At 42.2% G+C, this 25,110-nt stretch overlaps 1 protein-coding gene across 2 annotated transcripts in view; it reads right to left on the bottom strand.

The window, feature by feature from the left end:
• LOC138618989 (cGMP-inhibited 3',5'-cyclic phosphodiesterase 3A-like) overlaps nt 1-22,309 on the bottom strand; it is a 70,651-nt gene extending 48,342 nt beyond the window's left edge. For both annotated transcript variants that reach the window (XM_069695134.1, XM_069695135.1), the window contains exon 1: nt 21,308-22,309. In XM_069695134.1, coding sequence (XP_069551235.1) covers nt 21,308-22,222 — 915 coding nt within the window. In that variant the 5' untranslated portion in view covers nt 22,223-22,309. The remainder of the gene's footprint in view (nt 1-21,307) is intronic.
• Between the last annotated feature and the right edge of the window lie 2,801 nt (nt 22,310-25,110).

Genomic DNA, 25,110 nt, shown 5'->3' with positions numbered 1-25,110 from the left:
AAGAATAGTTTTATATTTTAGAAGCTACACTTTACTACTCTTATATCTGCCCCTAAAGTTTAAAGCAACAACTTTTAGCTAGCTAAAAGACTGGAAATAAGATTTTTTTTTTTGGTGTGTGGATTAAGCAAATGAGAAATAAAAGTTGATTCATGAGTTTAAGAGACGGTGACGGACATTCAAAGGCAGGCTAGCTGTGTCCCCTTGTTTCCTTTTTGTTAATCTAACCATCTCCGCAATGTACCTGGCATGAAGTGGGAACATCCTCTTTGCAGTGAGTAAATTCTCCCTGACTCTACAGCTCACCTTGTCCTTGTCCTTCATTGGTTTCGATCCCTCTGCTGAGCTGGCAGTGCCACACTAAACTGTGGACGACCAGGGGACCTGCATTGGCAGAATGGGTCTTGCCTTCGGGCATCTGCGCCCTCAACTGTGGCTCATTGGTTTATGGTTTGATAGTGCTCTCGGGGGCTCAGGTCAAAACTCCACTCACATGCAACAATACACTAATGGGCACGTCTCTGTGCCGAGGCCTCTGAAAGTCAAAGCCAAGTCAGCCAGAAACCCAGCCGTGACTCCAGGCTGACCAGGAAGGCGGTATTTTTTTTTTTTTAATGGCTGTCATCTGGCGTGGCTGCCTCTCCGGCAAACCACACAGAATCACACACACTCATGAACGACTCGCCATGGTTCCTCTGTCTGCCTCTTTTTCCTTTCTCCCACACATCCACAAAGAAACTTCACACTCGCCCACCTGTGTGGTTATTGTGCACTGGGGTGGAAATGAAGGGAAAACGAAGACGGACGCTGGTGTGAGCCGAGCCCCGCTGATGAGCAGGGGACGCGAAGTATATTAGAGGAGTCCTGCTCCCAGACACCAGTCAGTCTCCACTGTTAGCCGCCAAATCACACCCCTGACAGGATGAGCGACGGAGTCCAGCCTCAGAGCGGCGGTGGCGAATTGCTGGTTTGGGAGACAGCAATACCCCATTTTCTTAACAGCAATACACCACTTTAAATAGGGAAAGAGAATGGGTTGGAAATGAGCAGTGTAACACTTTCAGCCCCGGCCTCTGTGAGCACTGACATCAGACATAACACAGAGCCATTAACGGCTTCACTGTGTGAGTGTTTGGCTAGCCAGACAGAGCGGCTGCTGCTCGCCAGAGATGGAGGCAGGCCTGATTATTGACATGTTGATGTTTTCAGGCATGGAAAAAGTCTGACTTTGAGGAACTGTGTTAAAGCTTTTATGGTTCACCCTTTAAATTACAAATGGATGTTAAGCATCCATATTTATTTAATATATGTTCATCTAATTACAAATGAATTAAGAGAGTATCTGTGTACTCCAGTAATTATAAAATTTGAAAACTGCTAATTTTTCATTAAACTCCTTTTTCAACTCAGTATAAAACTAAATCTGAATTTGATTTATTGTCTCGTGGCACCCCGTGGACAGCTGAAACTTTTAATCTATTTAAAACTATTAATCTTATGAAGGAACGGATACACAAGGGAGCATGTTTCCTTTTCATCCGAGCCTGTCCTCTCACCAGAGCGAGGAACGAGAAAGGGAGACGGCAAAAGAGGAAGAGCCAGCAGAAAAGAGAGGGGTCGGCCGTGCAGTGGAATTCAACAGTGCATGAAAGGCAGGGAGAAAAATGAATACATCTGGCGTGGAAATAGGAGAGGTGGTTTGTTGGGCATTAGAGCTCGGAGACGAGAAGAAAGGAGAGGCGAAGGGACAGCACAGAGAGTAAAATGCAGGCTAATCATGAAAGACATGGAGCTGGGAGGCAAGAAGAGACAGAGGATGACTAAAATAGGGACAGTGAAGTAAGAGAGCGAGAGGCGACGTAGAAAGATGGGGATGAAATGAAAAAAAAAGAAAAAGAAGGCAAAGTCCGTGGCCCTAATCACACGAGCACGTTGTGAAACGATAGATAAGGGGGAGGTGATTTTAGCTTGAGGAGTAATGTGTCCATCCCGAGTCAGAGCTTTGAAGGCTCTAGGACGAGATGTGGGGGAAAAAAAAAAAAAAAAAAAAAATGAATGCACCTCCCCAGAGTGGGGAGCACTGTGTTACCATGGAAACAGCTCTGACGTCAGAGCACGCATTATGTGATTACTCATAGAGTCTGTTGAGGAGCGGGCCAATAAAACAGGGACCATTACTCACACACAGGGAGATGGCCAGAGCTCAGGTTACATACTTCATGCACACACACACACACACACACACACACACACACACACACACACACACACACACACACACACACACACACACACACACACACACACACACACACACACACTAGAAGAGCAAACAAAAGCATATAGAAATGCACACATCCACACAAACTCATAGAGACAGTGCCAAGTTATTCGAGCAGCTCAATCTTAAATAAAAAGCAGACTGGTGATACACTGTATGAACATTTTTACAATCCAGACAATAAAATTGTCACACTTTTACAAGGCTCCTGATTTGGAATGGAAAACATGCAAATTCACCGTTTGCTTGATAACCTCAGTGCTGTGGAATGAGGCAATAACCTGAACACTCATTGCTCATTGCTAAAAATCTAGACACAAGTGTCCACTCTGTGGCTGCGGACCAGGAATCCATCTCTCCATCCCGACCACGAGGAGCGCGAACTCCACCTCATCAGCATGACCACAGGCAAGATATCACCAACCTAATCTTCATGTTCTGCATTCCACGCACTCTGACCCACGCCTGACAAAGTACATCAAACATGGATGCTGACATGTGCGCTATTGTGCGTCACAACACACACACTCGTATGCACACTTCCTCTCGCCATCTCCCACACATTCTCCGCTGGGAGTTAAAACACTGTTAGGGCTGATAAGGATCCAGGTAAACAGTGTGGATAAACAGTCACTCTGGTAATTAAGAAGCGCGGGCCTATCAGAAGAGCGTATGCAAAAACAAACATGTGATCCAGACTCCATTACTAAGGCCCTACACATTCCCACCACAGAGACCATTAGGTTAGTCCAGACAGATGGCGAGGGTTTGCCATGGCTCAAAACCGTAGGAAAGAAGGACGACTTCTTTTGTCTTAGACTAAGAGGGACACAAACAAAATATTTTTATAGACTGGTCCTCGTAAAATTGTCTCAGTGTTTTCTGGTTTATTAAACTCAATTTATTAATTTATTTATAAGAGGGGTGTTGTGATGAAGAAAAGCATGTAAATGCCATATACCAAATCCTGAAACACTGTTCACACAACCCTCAATCAGCACTTTTATTTACACAGACTTTACACCTGCTCATGCTATTAAACTAGATAGTCTCTGTTGCTTCTACAAATTCAAGGATTTGACTTGTTTATCATTAGAACAACACATCTAAGCACCATTGTACTCTCTCAGCACATAGCAACTACCAACCACCCACTGACTTGTGCTAAATGGGATGTAAACAAATGCATCCTTTGTGCTGAAGCTAGCTGGCACACTAAATACCGCAGTGGCTGTTTTCAAGGGTTGGAGTGTGAATCAGGGAAAAGAAATATGAAAAGGGTCTCTACAAAGTAAGTACAGTAGATTTTTAAGCCTTTAAGTTGATCGAAAGTTACTTCTACATTCAGTATATCTGCTTTGATGTTGATTTACAGTTTAAGTCAGCTTAAATATATAACTTGATGATTTATTGCGTTTGAATTGAAAAAGTTTTTTTGGTTTTAGGTGTCCCAATATTTCCACCATCATGGCATCCAGGATAGTTACGGTTGTAGGATAGGATTTAGCCACCCCTTATTTTCCCACTACAGCCATAGAAATGACCAATATATTGTAGTTCTTTTAAACAAGCAGACATTTGAGCAAGATGTATTTAAACTTTCACAATTGTGGCCCTTATGTTAATCCAACTCCCACTAATTAAGACTCGTATCAGCGTTGAAAAATCTGCAGAAATGTTACTGGAATCAAGCTATAGTAAGATTGCTGACATGCGTGTCTGAAAATGGAGTCAGGCTCGTTGGCTTTCTTGTTTTAAATTTTAATCAGACCATTTCTTTAAAAGGAGTACAAATATTTTAATAAAGTTTTGCCGATATTTAACTCTTGCCACACATTGCCAATAACAAACACTAAACACCATAATATTCTAAGTATTTCCCACACTCCCATTTTTATTTTATTTTTTACTATAATGTAAAATAAACAGAGTGAGCTATAAGTATATGCAAATGTCTTACTATTATCTCTTTGAGTTTCATTTCATCAGACTACGCGGCAAATATATTGAAAACAGATCCCTCTCTTTTTCTAATGACATTGTTCATCTGTGGGTGAAACAGATTAGTGCTAATCAATCAAAAGACTGTAGCTGCAGCTGAGTGACTTCAGGCACTCCACACAGCAGTAAATGTTCAAATCTTTCTTCTTTTCTCTGTGTGGTCGAACATGAAGTGAACATGATGATGCGTGAGCTTCATCCAGCATCGGTTTACCTTCCTCTGGAGTATCTGTATTTCTAACTGTCCATAATGTCCATGACGCAAGTTTGGTTATTGCATTTGGAACAAGTGCTTCATGTCACTTCTCAGCCACAAATGTGACTGAGCTCTGGCCAAAACCTGATATACCATACTCTGCATCATCACTAATTTGGTTACAATGATATCATATCTGAGATGATCCGATTAGAGGCTTACAAGCCCAGTAGCTCTGCCTTCCTCTGTTCGTCACTGCAAAGGGTGTAAATGTGTTTTATTTGTGCACCCATTAGAAAGAACACGTGTATACATCCATGAATCATAGTGGGAGCGTATGCACATTATGTGTGTGTGTGTGTGTGTGTGTGTGTGTGTGTGTGTGTGTGTGTGTGTGTGTGTGTGTGTGTGTGTGTGTGTGTGTGTGTGTGTGTGTGTGTGTGTGTGTGTGTGTGTGTGTGTGTGTGTGTGTGTGTGTGTGTATTGAAAAAAGCTGCAGTCCACCTGGTAGGCCAGTGAACTTAATGAGTCTCGTATTCATGCAGCCTGCACAGCCACATCCGCTGCCTGAGGCTCTGACCAGGTGCTCCGACACAACACATCTTCAAACAGCGTGAGCAAGATCCTCCCAGAGGACCGTGCCTTTCTTAACATCACCGTGACTGGCAGCGTACCACCCAGAAGGAACGTTCTCCTTTAAAACTTCACTCTAATAGCATTACCTGACTGTGACTAACTTTTAAAAACGTGGGAGGCTCTCCAAACATTACCCGAAGCCAGGAGATCGAGTTACTTTTCAAATGTAATTTATTACTGACTAACTTCTGAAAGTTTAATCACATTGCAAATAATCGTGTTGCTTTTTACTGCCTAAATGAAGCATATTAGGTAAAATGGGAAATCTACTTCAATTTCACGTTAAAAAAAATATTTAAGGTACTTGAACTACTACTAATAATAAATTGTACTATTATAGCCTGTTACGATGCAGCCATGATTGTGATCAGTTACCATTCAAGACAAACCACTGTCAATGATGTGACAGTGCTAATGTTACATCCACAACAGTGGAAAAGAACAAAACATCTGCACAGCTAAATACTGTAAAATGATCCTCACACACCCTGACATGACATTTCTTCTTCACAAAAACAACAACGTTGGATCCGATCACCTCAACAAAACTAAGCCATTATAACTCAAACTTACTCTAATTGCAGCAAAGTATTTACTGTATAAAATACATAAAACGTACAAATAAAATACATGCTCTATGTTCTCGATGAGAGGCCTTGCATAAAACCCTCCTCAGTCTTTTCTTGATCATCAATTTACACACACAAATATAAAGAATACATATCAATGGTCGTGGGAGCAATTTTGTTATTTAATGTCTTGCTCAAGTACACTTTGACATTTCCAGCTCACGAGCCACTCGTGATCAAAAATTGTTTTTGAATTTTTATTTTGAGAGTCAAGGTTTTGGGGTTGAAAAAAATTAAGTTATAAGCCATAAATTCATTCAAATACAGGAGAATCATGTTTTATTTGCATGTAATAGGGGTGAGCCTTCGCACACTGGTATAAACAGTGAGAAAAAGATATGAGGTTGGCACGGTAGGAAATATTCTGGTCTGACCTGGACTGGATCAACACTTGGTCCAGGTAACTCAGACTTTGCAACACAAATATACTGAAGAATCGCAGATGCAGGTTCTGAAGAAAAGGCCTCCTCCTCACTTTACTCCCCAAAAAAACCTTCGCAGAACACTCCTGCACTCTCACACTCATCTTACTCGCTCCTCTTCTTGCTTAAGTCAAGGGGGAGCCGATTCAGCAACCACTATAGTAGGGTGTACCACCAATAACAACTGTGCTGCAACTGATCGACTCTCTCCCACACCAGCATGATCCTCAGACTTCAATAGAACAAATGACCACGTTTTTAAGGGCTTATGTGTTTGACTGTGTTGAGGCTCCAAATGTCTAAAAGAGTGGGAGGGTTTATTTGTAGCTGACAGGAGCTGGAGATACAACTTGGTCGGTAGATTGCTACCAGGGCAGCGGTGAAGGGCACTTATACTTTGAAGACAATATGTGTGTGTGTCCGACATGTATCACCTCCCCTAATGTTTTCTCTCAGATGTGACCCCTAGTTCCAGTTCCTCTCCAGCAGCTGACCACCAGATGTAAAAGGCCCGCACAGGTCCAATGAATCGCTGTCTAATGGGCTGCACAGATGCCACTTTCCTGGAACGACTCCTGTCTGTACGTGTGCGTGTGCGTGTGTGTGTGCGCGTGTGTGTGCATGTGTGTGTGTGTGTGTGTGTGTGTGTGTGTGTGTGTGTGTGTGTGTGTGTGTGTGTGTGTGTGTGTCACCGCCTTTCTCCATGAAAACAGACTCTGACGTTCCACACATTCCCCTCAATATGTTTCACCACTGTCTGGAAACAATGAAAGATGCCGGGTGAGAAGTGAGGAGGTAGAAAAAGTGTAAAGAATTGTGGAAAATGACATGGTGGGAGAAAGGGAAACACATCAGGGGGAAAGTTATGCTGCTGTTTGGATAAGAGTTGTTGAGGGTAAGTAAAAAGGGAAGTACGTAAACCAACAGCAGGTCAGTTGTGAAGGGAGGAGACGAAGGAGAGAGTGAGGGCAGATTATTGACTTAATGGCAGAATCAAGGCTGTCAAGGGCTTCAGAGACACTGTTTGTGTAGTTTGGACTGAGCCTGCTAGAGCGTGCGGTGTGATGATGGAAATCTTACACTCACTCAAAACAAGCCCACTGACCTTTTCATCTACAGGCCCCTGAATCAGTCTTAACATCCTGCCAACATGGAAATGAATGGGTGCTTATTACATCTGTTGCAACATCTCAGCTCCAGCCACCCCCCCCCCCTTTATACAGGCGTGTGTGTGTGTGTGTGTGTGTGTGTGTGTGTGTGTGTGTGTGTGTGTGTGTGTGTGTGTGTGTGTGTGTGTGTGTGTGTGTGTGTGTGTGTGTGTGTGTGTGTGTGTGTGTGTGTGTGTATGTGTGTGTTATGTGCAAGTGTAAAATGAAGCAGGAATAATCTTTATAAGCATGTAATGCTATTGGCTCTGCTCTCAGCTCACTGTCCCTCAGCAGCCACGAGAAGCTAGGCATGACGAGAACCGTAAAGACCTCAGTCATAGTAAATTGAGTTGCTTCTTGAAAGTGACCAATCTTCATTACTACTGACAATTCAGAGATAATGAGCTCATCATGGACAGTATGAACAACCTCTGGATGAGCCACCATTTTGTTTGCTGCACTCGTTCTGAACATAGAGAGTAAAAAAGGGCCGACCAAAACATCTGCCTGGAACGATAAAGCATTAAAGAGGACACAGCTGCTAAAAACTGCACGAGATTAAAAACTAAACATTACCAACGTATCAATAGTACACAGCAAAACTTATAATTGAGATCAATAGACATTGATGTTTGTCTTTTCCATAGATCTGGGATCTGCAGATTTTTCTCAGAAATTAGAAACTGACTGCCAGCTGTTTCGCAGATTGTGATGCAATGCATTTTTTCTTTGTTTAAAGACTTATATGGATAAAATCCAAAATATGTATCAAAAGTAGTCCAATTAATTGCAAAGCTTCCAGTAAAAATGCCCTGAAATGAGATGCTTAGAAAGAATAAGACAGACCTGTGACGTTCAGATTGGAATCACAGAATCAGGCTGTGAACAAACATACTGTATCCATGATTCGATGTAATCAGTGCAAATTAGTGAAATTTGCCAGTATGTGGGAGATCAGTTACGCCACAAATCGTGATGTGTGTATCAGGTTTAGGGGGTAAATCAGATTAGGTGAAACATGATCATGTCCCATAGAGGACAGAGTTCAGGTTCACATGGTGGCACATGAGAAATCAACTTGACAGAAAAGCTGAAGAAAAAATAAGAAACTACTGTTTTCTGCAAAACCTGCAATAGCTGTTGTTTTTGTTTTTCATTTCATCACATACAAAGCAACATTTTGGACATTTTGAGACATGTTTAAGTCTGTCTGACAAATATAATTCCAGTATTCATTCTCCTTTTGGCTCTGTTTTACTCTCCACCATCTCCTGAGGGCACCACATGCTGTATGTTCACCAGCTAGTTTCCAACTCATTTTAGACTTTGCGTCTCTGTTTGATCATAGGGATGTAATATATGGAGTTTATGAAGGTTTTTTCGCTCCAAACAGCTGCCTGCTGCTGCCGGAGACCAAAACTGTGGGCCAGAAAACTCCGCAGAGCTGAATGGAGCTGCAGAGTCGTGGAATAATTCTCTGTGGGTTCAATTGAGTGACACCTAAAAGCACTAATGTGACCCCTCGTTAGCATGAAAATATTAATTTTAGATGCTCCAAAATTAATAGCAAGGAGACACAGGGCAGAAAGCTTTGGTGCTCCGGCGGGAATGTGTGCTCTTACTCTCTTGGAACAAGCACTATGGTGGATACCTTTGCATTTTCAATTAAAGGTGTAAATGGCAGACATATAGCAAGAGCCTATGGCACTGTAACACATATAACTATCTGACAGACCAGAAAGAGAGACTTTATGTAACATCTGAAGATGAAGAGGGGAGGCGGAGAAGATTGGCAGAACCAGCGCAGAGCTGAACATCCACCTTGCATAACAAGAGCAATGGAGCTAAATGGCAGACTGCTTCAGGCTCCATTCTGCCCCTCTGATACCTGCTCAGAGAAACTCCACCAGATATGACCTGGATGACCCACTAACACCCTCCCTTTTGTCGTGCTTTACCTCCTCTCCCAACACGCAAGTAGACGACCACATCAGTTCACGCCTGTGCACAGCCACAAACCCAAATGAGACCCGGCTAAAGTATACTGTGCTGTTTATTCATTTTCTGTGGGCATTTTAATGGAAAATAAAGGCAGAGTAGAGAGTGTGCATACAGAGTAGGTGTTGGTGTGTGTGTGTGTGCGCACGCAAGCTCATCTGTGCAACATCTGCTCAGCCAGCCCAAGGCTCCTTGCCTCTTGAGAAGTGGGTCACGTTTCCCGATGACGTCAAAAGTCCTTCTGCCTCTCTAGTTTGTGGAGCTCTGCCAAAACCACTGCATGCCTTCCCTCATCCTTACAATGGAAACGCTCTCTCTGAAGTCCTGATGAATCACCAGCCAAACTTATCATAATTCTTGAATGTTAACAGTGAAGTGGGTCTGACCATGACAGCAAGAAACGAGGGGCGGAGTTGATTATTCATGCAGGGGGAAAAAAACAAGACGTCAACACAATCATTAGCTCCAATGAGGGACCAGTAAGAGAGAGGTTAAAGAAAGGTGCAACATTACAGACAAATTATTTGGAGAGCTACTAAATACAGAATATGAATTCTGGTCTCAGTCATTGTTGTGATCCAGAATCTGAAGCTGCTAAACTATCTCAAGCCTGAGGAGCTGACACTAAACTCTTTCCAAGAGGAGAGGAGAGGGGAGGAGGTGTCTGCCGTAGTAGGTATGGAGATTTCATTGTAGCTGTCCTGCCCCGCAGGAGGCGATGCAGGGACCGGGGAGCGCATGAATGGAACAGCAGCTAATGGAAAACATTATGGAGGGAGAGTGTAGAGAGAAAAATCTGAGGTGGCCCCAGGCACATAACCATTAAAATAAAGGCCCAGTATGCCTATTTATATCCCAATCACATTGTTGTGAGTCCCGATTTTCACCTCCGCTCTTTACAACACAGAGCGACTTCACAGAAATACACAAAGCATGTGACTTTATGTTATCTGTATTTATGAAGGGCTGCGGATGGGCATTTATTTAAGGTTTTCTGAAACAATGCCATGGCGTCTTATCAACGGGGCTCACATGTTGTCATGCCGTGGTTTTTTTCGGACTTCTTGTTTTCGAGGAAGAGACGTGACCTGAACCAGCATCCGTAGATCGTGGCTGACTTGTGCTACCTATAAAAGTAATTAGCTGGTGAGCTTGGCTATCTTGAGCAGGAAGGGGTGCCTGGAACCAACAGTCCTGCACAGGATTGTCTGACCACACACACATGCAGAGCATAGCAGCAACAAATCAATGAGACCTTGCCAAGCCAGCCTGCTGGACCCTGAGTGTGTGTGTTTGTGTGTTTGTGTGTGTGTGTGTGTGTGTGTGTGTGTGTGTGTGTGTGTGTGTGTGTGTGTGTGTGTGTGTGTGTGTGTGTGTGTGTGTGTGTGTGTGTGTGGTAGCAGGTGGTTACAGTGTATAGAAAAGTAGTACTGTAGCAGTGGAGAGGGACACCACTTCATCATACTCAAACAGCAGAGGGCCTGAGCAGCAATTTTGGAAAACAGACTGAGGACGACGCGTAGCTGCTGCTTTCGACTCACCAGTTCTCTAACAACTGAACAGAGACTCACACTTTCAGACTGAATATTACAGTAAGTAGTTGAACTCTTGCAAGTGTTGGAATATCTCTGGGCCTTTTGGAGGTCTTCTCCTCACAAAGTATCTAACAAGTGAATGTCAACTTGAGACAACATTCCCTTTAAAAAATAAATTAAATATTTATTGCGCTTAGCACGTTGAGGGAAAAAATAAAACTTTTTCTCATGTCCCGCATTTATAAATAATAATGCACAAACTTCCATGCACATACACTTTTACTTTTTCTATTAGGAGTTATGTTGAGATATATATAGATACATATGAAACTGACTGGTTGAGCTATAGCTATTTTTGATTAATACAAATAACTAATTTCCTTGAACTGACCATTAGCATTTTCTGTTTGTACAGTGGATTAAAAAATGTGGCCAAAGTGGTCCAAAAATGGCCACACACCGTCAAACTGAGCATCACAACCAGCATTCCAACAGTGGTATTTGTTCGCAACTAGTGTGCCCATAAAAACCTAAATTATATAGACACTGTATATCATCATGCAAATTCAGCACAGAACCGCAGCTATAGATTGGACTTTTAATATCTGACTAATTGAAAGTGACTGTGAAAAGCAGCCCTTAACCCATACCCTAAGTCTTGCCATTGCGAGGGGTGAAATAACCCAACTGACAGACAGATGTACAGACAGATTATTTTTTTCTCTAATGTATTTAGAGAGTAAAACATAGCATTGAGCAGAGAACAGCAGAAGCCTTGTTGGCTGCAGGGACAGACAGGCTCATGGCGAGCCAGTGAGGCAGCGGGCTGGACGGACGGGGAGGGCTCGCCAGGCAGAGGTTACAATAACACATTTCCCTGCACCACGCCACTGAGCCAGAGAGACATGCAGCCTACTAACTTAACTGCTAACATGTTTGTCCAAAGGATTTTATTCCAAAGTCGGAGCTTGAACAAGTTAAATTAAGTTACCTACGATACCTACTTTGATTCCAGGGAACTCTGTCATTAGGTATATAAAGGATAAAACATGAAAAATAACTTTACTCTGAAAAGTGTTTTCTACATGTTTCAAAGAATAACTGCTTTTAGTTAATAAGTACAGTTATTCAAGTACTGCACTTACAATTTTTAAGTACAGTATACTACTTTCTACTCTCAACTACATTTCAAAGGAATATATTCTTGTTTTTAGTCCAGTACATTTAACTGATGGCCATAATTTGCAAGTCAAGATTTTGCTTACAAATAGATATAGATTAAACTAAGTAACAGTATAACAGGTTGTAAAATAAGCCCAACCCAAGATATAACAACAAAATGCTTCTTATATTTTGAGGAATCAGGATTAATAATCTTATGATATATTTGGAAGCGGGCTTTTTGGATACTGTAAGCTAATAATGTAGGAAATATTCAGACCCTTTACTTAAGTGAAATTAGCAATACAGCAACATGAAAATATCTCATTACAGCTATAAGGCCTGCAATGAAAATGTCACTTAAAACAAAAGGGCAGAGGTCATGTAAAAAAACAAATAATTCAGAAATGTAGACAAAGATGTATGTAAAGGTTGGGGCACCCCTGAGTAGTGTAACTTTTTTTACTTCATTTCAACTTTGATAATAGGGGGGGAAAAGCAACAGTAATTTTGTCTGGTGCAAAAGTTTTTTTACTTCTGAAGTCTCATAAAAATGAAAAAGGACCTCTTTAGATCAAGTGTTTGGTTTGTCCCCTCAGGGTTACTGTAGAAACATGGTGGTGTCACATGGTGGTCTCTGTGGAAGAGGACCTGCTCCCTTTGTAGATATTAAGAGCTCATTCAAAGGTAATGCAAATACAATGGTTCTCAGTTTCGGGTGATTATACACAAATGAAAACATAATTATGAATATTATATTCCATTTCTGCCAATAGATTCCCCTTAATCAAACACACCAAACCTTTAAACACAGAACTTATATAAAGTTACTTTCCACCTCTGCTCAACATAAATAGTTAATAAAACCTACTTTTACATTTATCTAAGAAAAGGATCTGACTATTATTTCAACCACTGGTTCTAAGGGAATTATATACAACAATCCTGTGGTGAAATGCAAAGGCTGGAGTGTTTAGGAGACAACTTATGCTGCATGTACAATTAAAATTATATAAAAATATCTGCAATAGCCTTCCCAGTTGAAAGCATAAGAAACCAAACAGGCAGTGGATTACTAAATACAGTCATCCATCACTGAAAACCGCCTCCCTTGTCATACTCTTGAAATATATAATCAATTAATAGCTGACTATGTTTGGATTTATTGGACAGCCCCAGTCAGAGGGATTCAAAATGTTCCTGCTTGTTAAATGAATCATGGCAGCAGCAGCGGCAGCAACTGCGGCCTGCTCTGTTTCTAACGCAGACACAATGGCCACACTGGACCTGAGGGAATAGCTGAACTTCCTCTCTGAAGCCAGCACACAGATGAAAAGGCCATGAGATCAATTATTGGGATGCTGCTGTCCCAAATGTGAACACTCTGAGAGGGGAAATTAACAGTTGCTTCTTCCATTTGTTTTTCACACATTCTACTGACTGCAGCTATTTATGTCTGGGACTACACTCCCCCCCCCTTTTACTCCCCACTTCCACCTCCCTCTCACGAACATGCACACATACACACTTGAGCACACACTTCCCGGGGCAATGTGAGAGTGTCTATTCATTCGGCAGAGGCCAGCTGCACACCTGGTGACAGCCCGGGATGGTGGTGTTGGCTCAGGTCACGGCGTGCGGGGAGAGGTAGGGGAGGGCCGGGTGAATGGGCCCACAGGCCTGTCCTTCAGGCCCCGCTCAACCTGCACATTCCAGTTCACATAGCAGCGAGGCGAGCGCAGGAATGTCCCCTCATGTAAGGCATTACTGTCTTAAAGGTGGGCTCCTCGTGTGATTGAAAAGGCCCCTTGGACGATAAGTAGAGATGAAAGCCGAAGGTGTTGCGTTCAGCTCCTCAAAGTGATGTGCGGCTGTACCGGATATGTAGAGGCACCTATTAACCTGCCCATCCTTTAAAGAGCAAAAACATTGCTTCAGCATTACACACAAGTGCCTGGACAAAGAGATTATTGACTCTAAACACATTTTTCTTTTAAACTTTCTTTGCTTTATAAAAAAATTAAAAAAAAGTGTTTCATGAAAACAATGCTCTTTTTCTCAGAGAAAATCATCAACAAAAGTATCAGTGTTGAAAACTGTGCCTTTCACGGGTCCTTCTCGTGTGACTGAAAAGACTGAAAAGGCCTACAATTACACCGGTACTGCTCACTCCTGGCAGTGATGTTAGCCAGAAAGCAGCCACCAGCAGCCATAGAGTAAAGACCCCAATGCCCAGTCTTGAAAAAGGACCCGTCATAAATATTTCTCAACCATCATTTGGAGCTGGAATTAACTTCTGCTGGAATATTTTGTCACTAGATATTTCCTGCAGTCCCCATTTGCTCGTGTAGTTTCTGTGTTATTCCGCCCATTATTTTTCCAGCGTTGACTGTCGTCTATTTCTGCACTCTGCCTTCTGTCTGCACATAGGGCTTCGTCCTATTAGAATGCTAAACATTATGTGTAGTATTTAAACTTAATTATATATTTTTTTTAACTGTGATTGCTTTTATTCTGTTAATTTGTTTTACAGGTAGTTAGAGGTCTGAAAAAGAGTTCTGTAGATGAAACATGTTTATATTTCTCAAAATAAATTATCAAGTGTAGTATCGGTATGTTGATGATTACAAAACTTCAGTATCACATCGGCTGTAGTATGAGCTGTATAGTATTTCAAATATTCTCCAGCCACATTCATACAGCTGCAGTGACATATGTGCAAATGCAGGTTCATCCACTTCTTTGCATAAACACACACTTTCTCTCTAACTTTGCCTCACACACAGACAAACTCATACACATACTCATACTCATACAAACATTTGTGCCAGGAACATTCTGTTCACCTCCATTACTTAAAGAGTTGATGTCTTATGGTAACACAGAAAACTTGAGTGACATAATTGCCGAAGTCTAGAACAGACAGCAGAAGAAAGTACAGCGTGTACAACCCTTCAAAACACACAAAAATCCCCAATTCACTTCAGATTCTTCCGTTCTATTCAAATGTGAGGCAGTGCTCAGGAACCTGAGGTGTTAATATGTGCGATGTGTGTTAGGACTGGAGGCATGTGCCTGTCTAGCAGTTCCAGCTGCGTTGGGTTGTGTCTGTGGTTAGAGGCCCTCCGTGTTTCTCAGAGCGGATTCAACCTCTCAGCCTGCAGCAGCTGGCAGCCATCAAGCTGCTGGCACCACACACACACACACTCACATGCTCACACAGACGTCCGCAATTTCCATGGTAATCAGTAGGGAACCGGAGCGTGGTCGTGCCAGGGGTAGGGGAAGAGAGGGAAGAGGGGTATTCAATTTAGTCCTGGACTTCTGGTTTAGTTGGCGGAGGAGCTCGGAGATACAGGGAGAGAATCAGAAAATGAGCTGCTCTTGTTAAATGAAGATAATGAAAGAATTGGACACAGCTGGGTGAGCCATGCAATGCAGAGTTTAAAGGATAATTCTGCTTTATTACAACTTGGGTCTTAGTTTCGTAGTTTTGACCATGACTGCAATCAATAATTCTCACCCAGTTAATTGCTGAGATCCAGAAACACAGAAACACCCTGAGAAAGATTTCAGATGGGATAAAAAAAAAAAAAAAAAAAAAAAAGAGGTGGGATACAGGTTTTAAAAGACTATTTCTACATTTTTATCAAATATACTTATTGACAAGTCATGATTCAGACAAGACGACTTGTCTGTAGGCTTGAATATGAGCTACAGCAAGCAGCAGGTTAGCTTAGCTTAGCATCATGACTGGAAGTAAATGGAAATAGCTAGCCTGGCTCAGTCTAAAAGTAAAAAACAAAATTAGCCTTTACTAGCACCTTTAAATTTAATTGATTAAACGATGGGAACACAAGACAGAACTTAACATTTTACCATATTACACTATTTTTTATGTTTTTTGTGATTTTCTTTGCAGGTATCCTGCGCCCTGGAGTTGCATGTTTCTGGTCTGCGATTACTGGCCCCACTAACATACTCACTTCCACTCTGTATTGTGTTCTGTATCTTTTTGCTGCTCTTTTCTCCATATGCTCTCCCCTCACCCCAACCGGTCAAGGCAGATGGCTGCCCGCCTCTGAGCCTGGTTCTGTCGGAGGTTTTCTTCCTGTTAAAAGGGAGTTTTTTTTCCTTCAAACTGTCACCCAGGTGGAAATTGTTGAATAGTTGGGCATATCTAATGTTGTGAGGTTCTCTTGGAACTGTGTTACTAAGTGCCCTGAGATGACTTGTGTTGCGACGTGGCGTGATATAAATAAAACTGAAGTGAATTGAGTTAATACATTGAAATCTGTTATAGCAGATTTGTTAGACTTTGTTAAATACTTACAGTCCTCATGCTAAAGTAAACTTGTCATCTGCTTACCGTAGCTTCATATTTAACATACACACATTAGGGTATCAGACTTCTCATGTAACTCTCAGTAAGGATTTGAATAAATGTATTTCCTAAAATGCTGAATTATTTCTTTAAACAATCCCCTGGATTAATCAATCAATCTTTAAAATAGAAGACAATGGTAAACAGTAAAATGATTACCCAAACTGTCCATTGTAAACATTCACTCCAATATACAGGATACTTCTTGGCTGAACTGTGCACGTTGCATAGTTTTCCTATTGAAAGAGGGATTATTACTTCCATGTGACGGAACTGACTTTTGGTTTTGAAAGAACTGGTTTAGATAATCTGGCTAAACTTTTGGTCTGTTTACAATCTGTAGTGTAAATAAGCAATTGAGAAACAATTGTCTGATTTCTTGACCAGTTGGACTTTGGAGTAATGTTGTAATTGTGTTTCCAAATCCTTACAATCACTTTAGTGAGTAAAGTGTTATCATAACTGAGTGAAAAAGATCCAAGTTGTAACAATCCAAAATTATCCTTTAAACACCTGAGAGTTGGCCATTGCAACACAGACGAAAACCCAGTGTGATGAGGCTTCATGCTGGGTAGAGTAGGTACAACAAATCTGGAGCACAAGCACTAGTAGCTACACTGCATCAGTCAAACACAAGATTCTTCCATCATTCAGGGGGGTAAGAGTAAGCCTGCTGTTTTGCCTGGCTGCTAAACAAAACCTCGAATGACCTACTTTCATCCCTATCCTGATTCCTCCACCCCTTACCACCTCCTCACACACGCACAGCACAGCACACTGGGACTGAATGGGGATTTAAAAGTGTGAAGTGGATCGTCCAATCACAAGACGCACAACCCCATGCTGATAGCGGCTTCTTTTCCAAGTGCAGGACGAGGCTCTAAATCAGACCATTTCTAACCAATAGGCTAGTCCGGTAAAAAAAAAAAAAGTAAAAAATAAAAACATCATATCCCATGAGGCTATGTGTTTAGAATACAAAGAAGCTGTTTAGGATGAGAGTGTGCAGTCGTAAATCACTGCCCTACAGATGAGCAGCAACCTCCTCCATCCCAAACACAATTCAATTATGGACGGTGAAGCCAAAATAGAGTAAGAGGACATATTTACAACAGTAATTGTGTTGGGATCCCATTCCACAGGAAGTCATTATCATCGATTTCAAGAATATCTTTATCATCCAAGTTAAGAAAGAATTTCCTCCTCTGGTTGGGATAATATTTGTATTGGTGTCAGTGAGAGGACAGAGAAGAGAGAGCTGCTGAAAGAGGCGGAGTCATTGAAAGAAAGGGGAGGGGCTTCCAATACCTCATAAAAGTAGCTCACTCCCACTCCCTGCCTAATCAGCTCTGCTCAAACTTTGCAGCTCCGGAAAGTTTAGTTAAAAACATTCAGTGTGTGCTGGAGACTCAACAATCCTCTGCTTGTGAGGAGAGAAAGTTCTGTGACAGCGCTGATGTCTGCAGCCGGGAAGGCTTGGACTCAAATTTCCTCACATGCTGTGAAAAGCGATCCACACCACAAGTCCACACCTCGTCCTCCAGTTCATTATCCCCAGCTGGAATAGAGAAAACGGGCCTGTCATTTTGCATTAACCCAAGAAGAAGAACTATCCCGCAGAGGCCGCACTAACTGCTATCAGATCAGCTAATAATGACTTTATGTTATTACGCCCATGATGGGGAGGACAACCTCAGCATTGCAAAATGCACCTATTTAGTGAGCTGATAGATGCTAGCAGCCAATTTGTAATCAAAAGCAGGGAAAATGAGTGGATATTAAATCTACAATTGTGCAGACAGCCTTGGAGCATGGCTTTGGCAGACTGGCGGAGGGCAACATGGCAAGTTTAAGCTTTGTGAGGAAGAGGAGGCAAAGGGATTCCTCTTTGCACTATTTATTTTTTGAGTAAAATGTTTTTACACAATAACTATTAATCGGAAGGGCCTGTTTTACTTTTTTTTTTATAAGACTTTAATGGTCTATGGGAAAAGCTTTCTGAGAAAAACAAAGTTAAGTATCAAATGTAATCCTCCTTCCAATCTCATACTATTCCTCAAACACTTCAGACACACAGCAGTAATATAAACATCATCAGGTCAACACAGAGCAGCTCTGCTCCTTGTTATGCAGCTTCTTTAAAACATCATAACTCTATTGAACAGAGCAAACGGGCAAACTGTTAAAACATTAACCTCTTTAGCTCATTTAACAAAGAAGCTCCTATAAAATGATTTCCCCGCTCTATTGTGCAGTAAACCGTTATTTTTTTTTGTCTCCTGTTCCCATCACCATACATGTGGTGGTTGCACTGCGGCCCAAAAAAGTATCTCTGGCCTCCCTGGGGGCCAGAGCCTAGTGTGAATGAGGTGATGACTAGTGTGGATCAGCTTGGGCTTGTTTACACATTACAGACCACACAGACAAGACACGGTTAAGACAGCATATGTACGCCATGTGTGTCTCAATTACAGGCAGGCCATGACTGGTCAACTGCTTAGCAGCACCATCAGAGATGAAAGGGAACGACGGATCCCTCCGGTTTTGTCACAGAAACTCTAATGTATTCTTAACTTTTACAAGCTGCACAGGCCGAACACTGCTGTCTTTATGTCCCAGAACAAAAACCTGTAATTGAGATCATCTTTTAGCAGAGAGCTCCAACATGGCCGAGGTGACACAGCAGAGGAGAGTCCAAATTTTTTGTAAATGTCTGCATTGTTGCATGATATTGTCTACTTTGTTGGTCTGGTAGTTCCATCTGGCTTAGTTTTCATTGGGACACTGCTTCAAGAGAAGAAGAAAAAATAAAGCAGAACAAAACGTGCTAATTGACAATAGTTGCATCAATGCAAGCTGTTTACGACTAATGTCTTAATTTTACGGTTGTTTTTATTTTTCTCTAAGTAACTCCATCTTAAATCCATTAAAGTAATGGAGCCTGAATCCAAACGTAATGGTATCCAGCCTCTTGTTTTTGACACATTTGGTGTCTTTGCAACAATGCATTGCTGTGAGTGAAACGAAGATACTTTATTACAGTTTAGTTGTCAAATTTCTGTTACTCTTACTGCTACTGTGTGAAGTGGAAAATTTAATTTTTGTTAAACTTCAATTACAGTATATTCAGTTCCCAGTTGTATTTTTATTGGATGATCAAACGGTATTACACTATACACAAAAAGGTATAAGCTGATTTTAATGCAACAAGGAAAATATATAAAGAACAATGTATAAACTGCTCTCTTTGTATATATATATGAATAAATATTTGTCAGACTGTTTCCTTCATCTGCCGGATTGCTCCTTAAAAACACAACGGAGTGTAAAATAACCTGCCATTTGTGCACATGCTCGTATATAGCCATGCAGTAACTCTTCAGTGTATACAGCCAGTCATATTCCAGCTCACCACTCATTCAAAAACAAAGACACATCCTCACTCTATTACTGTAGCAAACCAACTGCTGCATATCAAATTAATAAAGATCGACACTAGAATAAGCTTCAGCAGCAACATCAAACCCGAATCAGAAAAAAAGTGTTGACTGCAAAATACTTTACAAGTCTTTTCATTTCCGATTTGTGTACCATATGTGTGCGTGTGAGCACAAAGAAAAACAAACAAGCACACTACAATGCTAACTAGCCCTGAGAGAAAAAAAAATTCCCCTCGGGGATTAATAAAGTATATACCTACCTACCTACCTAAGGGCATCTTTCAAGTGGCTGGCCCGACAGTGCAGCCTCTCATCTCCCAACCTAACCACACTCACAGGTCACAACAAGAGCTTTGATCACTCCAAAAGTCTGTTTCCCATTCACATGCTCAGCATGGTCATTGATTTTCCATAAGAGGGACTGAGGAGTTGATATGAGTCTGTTTGAGCGACAACCCCCCCCATCTCCTTTTAACACAGGTTTGCATGTGTATCATTATCAGTGGAGGCTTAAAAGCCAGTGCTACTCCATTCCTGCGGTTTTAGGGCAGCAAACCCCCACTAAGTGATGGGAAGCAAGTGGCAAAAAAGCCCAGGACAGAAAAGCAGGGGCTCGGAGATCGTCTGGGGAAAATCCTTGACATGAATAATTAGGGATGAGATGAATCACTGACATTGTATCCTCAGCTTCCGTTTCTCATCACCACTTGGAAGCATGGCCTCAAAAATAACATCCCTTTAGCAACAAAATGCCAAATTTGGTACTTTATTTTCAAATGACAAAACACATCTTGACTTCAAAACCATAGGCTCATATGTGTTTTTCCAAAAGCATCACCAAAAACTAAAGCATGCAACATTTTCAGAGGAAAATCTGGGACATTTGGAATAATTGATCATTTTACTAAAAGATATTGTATCAGGTTATATTCTAAGAAGTAATTCCAATAAGATAATATCTAAACAATGTGACTGTCAAAGTAAAGTATAATTAATTTTTTTATTGTTATTTGAATTTTGCCTGGAAATGGCTGCACTTGGCTCAACAGAATACGACAAGATATCAGTCCAGAGATGATTTGTGTAGATCAGAGCAAAGAACTGATCAAAGCACACCAACCCAACTGCATTATCCACACTGCAGTGTAAAACACGATCATAAAATAACAATAATTATAATAATAGTAAATAATATAACTATTAGTATTATTATTAGTATTGTTGTTGTTATTGTTGCTGTAGTGTGATATACTTGACTTTCTTTTCAAAATTAGGATCCTCAACACAATATGACTGTTAACATCCACAATAATAGTAAAACAATAGGCTGCTGGAAATTATAATTAGTCATATAAGGTCTGGGGTCCTTTTTGTCATTGCACTGCTCTTTCCTCTCTTCCCTTTGCCACAAACCCAAATTTCGTCATGGAAAACAAACCAGAGATAGAAAAGTTGAATGGGACAGAAACTTCTTACCTGGTCCCTCTGGATGCATGGCAGAGAGGTCCGGCGATGTGACTTACTATTGGACTGACTGTGTGCCATGTCTGAGGCTATCACAGAACTGGACCTCCTGCGCCTTTTAAATACAGGGATCTCTTCCCTGGCTCCAGTCACGGGGGTGCAGCCCTCCTTGTGTCTCCCTTGGTTGGGAAGGAGCTTGTCAGCATACCTCGCCAGCAGGATGCCCAGCACTCCAACCAGGTACGCTACGTATGGTCTCCAAGTGGCTCGCACTTTCTGCAGCGAGAAGAGTGAGATAGTCCTGACTACGCTGATGAAAACGATCACCGATATGCCCTGATTCAGCCGTGCTACCATGAGTGCGCCGGTGGCCACGCAGATGAGCACAACCACGGCCGCTGTTGTGAATGAAAACAGCTGCTCATCTGTCCCGTCAAGAAGAGACCACGCCGCTACTTGGCCCAGGTGGCACACAGTTAGGAGGGAGAGGGCGGTCTGGATTAGAACCCCACAGCGGATTAAGTACACACCGACCCAAAAGAAGGCACATACAAGAGTGAACAATGGCGAAACCACACTCCAGCAAGTTTGCAACAGCTCCGCCGCGCAGCCTGAAACGATGTGAAGGGGAGAGGATGAATGCAAGAGTCTGTTGTCAGCGCTGCTGCTGGCTTCAGCCTTCCAGTCTGCACATTTGAGCAGCAGAGCGAGAAAAACCGAAAGCGACCCCACGCACACCGCACTCCGGAGTCTCTGGGAACTCCATATTCTTGTGACCATTAGCTTCACCCACGACTCATAGTTTCGGTCACGGCACAGTGGGATGACACATGTTTTCACATAACCGTTGCGATCCGGTGCGCTGGAGCTTTTTTCGCAAGTGCTACTCTGCGCACCGGTACTGTAAGGTTCTGCAGGCATCGCCATCACTCATGGCAGATATGAAGTATGAGGAAGTCTATAATGCATCTATACCAGTGTGGTCATGGGACAGGACAGGAGTTAGTGACAAAACAAACACCATTTATTGAACGCATAATGAAAAAGTGCAGCGAATACGCACATAATCCTCTCCATTTACGCATGGAGATGTACTCCCCGTGAATGCATTCTCTTTGTTTGTCCAGGTGCAGGATGAGGAACGGCTGCCCCAAACAGCATAAAAAGAGCCTGGATGACAGCAGAACTCAGATGTTTTACAGATCTAGGGCACTGCTTCTCTGCACACACACGTCTCGCTTTGCCCTCCTTTGTGGTGCGCCGTCTCTTTGACTTCTGCTGTCATTCTCTTTGCTTTGTGGCTCCACGGCCCGCTCCGTGCAGCAGCAGCAGTCTTTGGAAATCATCAGTCCCGTTCCGCGAACAGTCAGTCATAAACCAAAAATTTGTTTGGCCGGCCACTTCCCGGTTTCTCCTGAAATCGTGTAGGTCTCCCGTACTTTCGAGGATAATCGCTGTTGAGGAATATAAGCTGTTTGAGTGAGTTTCCACCAGGTTGTTGCGCGGCGTTTTAAGGGGCAAATCCGAAGTGTTTGTCACCAGCTCTCCAACCAGCCGTGAGTCTCAGCTCATTCACACCCCCGAGTTCCTACTCCACACAGGGAGCAAGATATTGCAGCAGCAGTGAAACCCCCAAATCCTCCTCAGCCAGCCCAGCAGGCGTTGTCCTCACCAGATCTCACTTATGTTTAGATTTTTTTTTTTGTCTTTTGAATTTTTTTAATAGCTTGTTTATGGAAGAAATATAATATAAATATTTATTTTTGTGCTTTTTCAAAATTTAAACAGCAGAGAATATCAGTTTTGTATAAAATGGGTTGACCTATATTCTCCTTGAGTCCCTCTCTGAGTGGAATAATCATGGTGTATTTAGGAACAAACATTTAAGGCCATTATACATCTCAGTGGGTCCATTCAGATTTGTGGTTTTGGTGTGGTATTTTCACAAGGTTACCAAGCCAACCTGAGGGCATCAAAGTGCCTTGACATGAATTCATTTTTAATTGAGGAGAAGTGTGTAGCTGCTGACGAGAGCAACGGGAGCTTTGCATGCAGTGTTTCACAGTGAAATTCCCAGAATAGACCTGTGGTTGCCCTCTACCTTGACTCTTAATGTCCTCACTGCGCCAGGTCATTGAAATATTTATCTCATCACCCCACTTTAAGTGTCACTGAAGATGTGTTACGTCACAGCGTAAGGCTTGCATCAATGTTTCAGCACAGCAGATCTTATGGGTGGATACATATGTTCACAGTTGAGGAGGCACACGTGTGTTCTCAGATGTCTGTGTAATGCTGTCATGAGAGTACACCCTCCCACTTAAATTGAATATGTGCACCATATGCAAATTGACAGCAAAGCAACTAAGTGTAAACAAAAAAACCTCCTGTGCATGGAGTTATTTTTCATGTCTTTCTCGACCCTGACCATTTCTCTCTCTGTCACACACACACACACACACACACACACACACACACACACACACACACACACACACACACACACACACACACACACACACACACACACACACACACACAGAGACAGACAGACACACACATCTAAACCCGAAGCTTTTTAACATCTGGTCCTCTCACAGCATCGAAATGAAGACAAAACGTTGTCTCCTGTACAACTTGTCTCTTTCATGCAGTGCTCCTGCTTTTACAGCCCCAAACCCTTCCTATACCTGTGCTCTTTCCCCCAGACTGAGACAGGTCAGCACAACTCTTTCCATCTATATACAAAGCCCTGTGTATCCCTCGTCAGCTGCGATTAGCAAGATGCAGGGGAAGAGAAGAAGCGCTAACAGGGAGTGATAGGAGCAGGAGGAGGCCGGGTTCTGTCCATCACCTCTCAGCACATGTTCACTATGTGCCAGACAGCTCTTTCTACGCAGCGTATCACACAGGATAGCTGCTCCCTCTGAGCGCGACCAAATTTTTGCGACATGTTTTTTTTTTTCACCTTATCAGAGCCCACAGGTAACTTTTTTCCGGGAGAGTTGAAACAATGTTGCTTTATCTGAATGGTTTATGTCATAAATGACAGGAACAGAAAATAAGAGTAAAGGGACCATTATGCCAGATGTGGAATAACTGGAACAACACACGTCTTATCAAAAGTGAAAGCCAACAGCTGGCCTTGTTTTCCAGCAAACTGTCGATGTCCAGGAAGAATGAAACTCATCATAAACTGACTATCTTTCCCCTGTGAAAAGCATCACAATTTGGTTCATATGTATTTTGTGGCAGATGAAGATGACAGTCTTCAGCTGTAGCACATCTTCCACTAAATCTAGCGTCTTAGGACAAGCTCATTGTGAAACTTCCTTTTGATTGTCTCTACAAAACACGTCTAAAGGCCATTCTGAATTACCCGTAGGAATTTTAACGACTGGGGAATGCACACGTAACAGTCTTACCCTATTTGGCAATGCCACGGTCTGTTGTAAAAGAGGAATCTTTTATGAGGAGCAATTCATCAGACATCTGGTTTTGATGTTCCATGGGTGGCAGTTGTCAGATGTGACCTCGCTCAGACCTACGCTGGCCTCTGGGGCTGCTGCTGACAGATCAGATGTATACTCTGGAAGCGTGAATGTCAGTTTCCTACAGTTATTTACCATGAAACCACTTCATCCTCAAGCCTCGATACTCTCTTTTGCATACAACATAAAAGTGACCTGATGCCGAATCTCACACTTCATTTAAACATGAAGCAATTTTAAATAGCTTTTAATAATCTTCAATATAACTATACATCAACAACAGCTGTCTGATCACAGTTTGGCATAGAATATAATAAAATGCAA

The sequence above is a fragment of the Brachyistius frenatus genome, unplaced genomic scaffold (assembly GCF_029030835.1).
Source record: "Brachyistius frenatus isolate BFR_SWC_R1_liver_20210118 unplaced genomic scaffold, ASM2903083v1 Contig_19, whole genome shotgun sequence".
Lineage (NCBI taxonomy): Eukaryota > Metazoa > Chordata > Actinopteri > Embiotocidae > Brachyistius > Brachyistius frenatus.
Note: the sequence above shows the minus strand (reverse complement) of the source record. Positions and strands in the feature narration are given on the sequence as shown.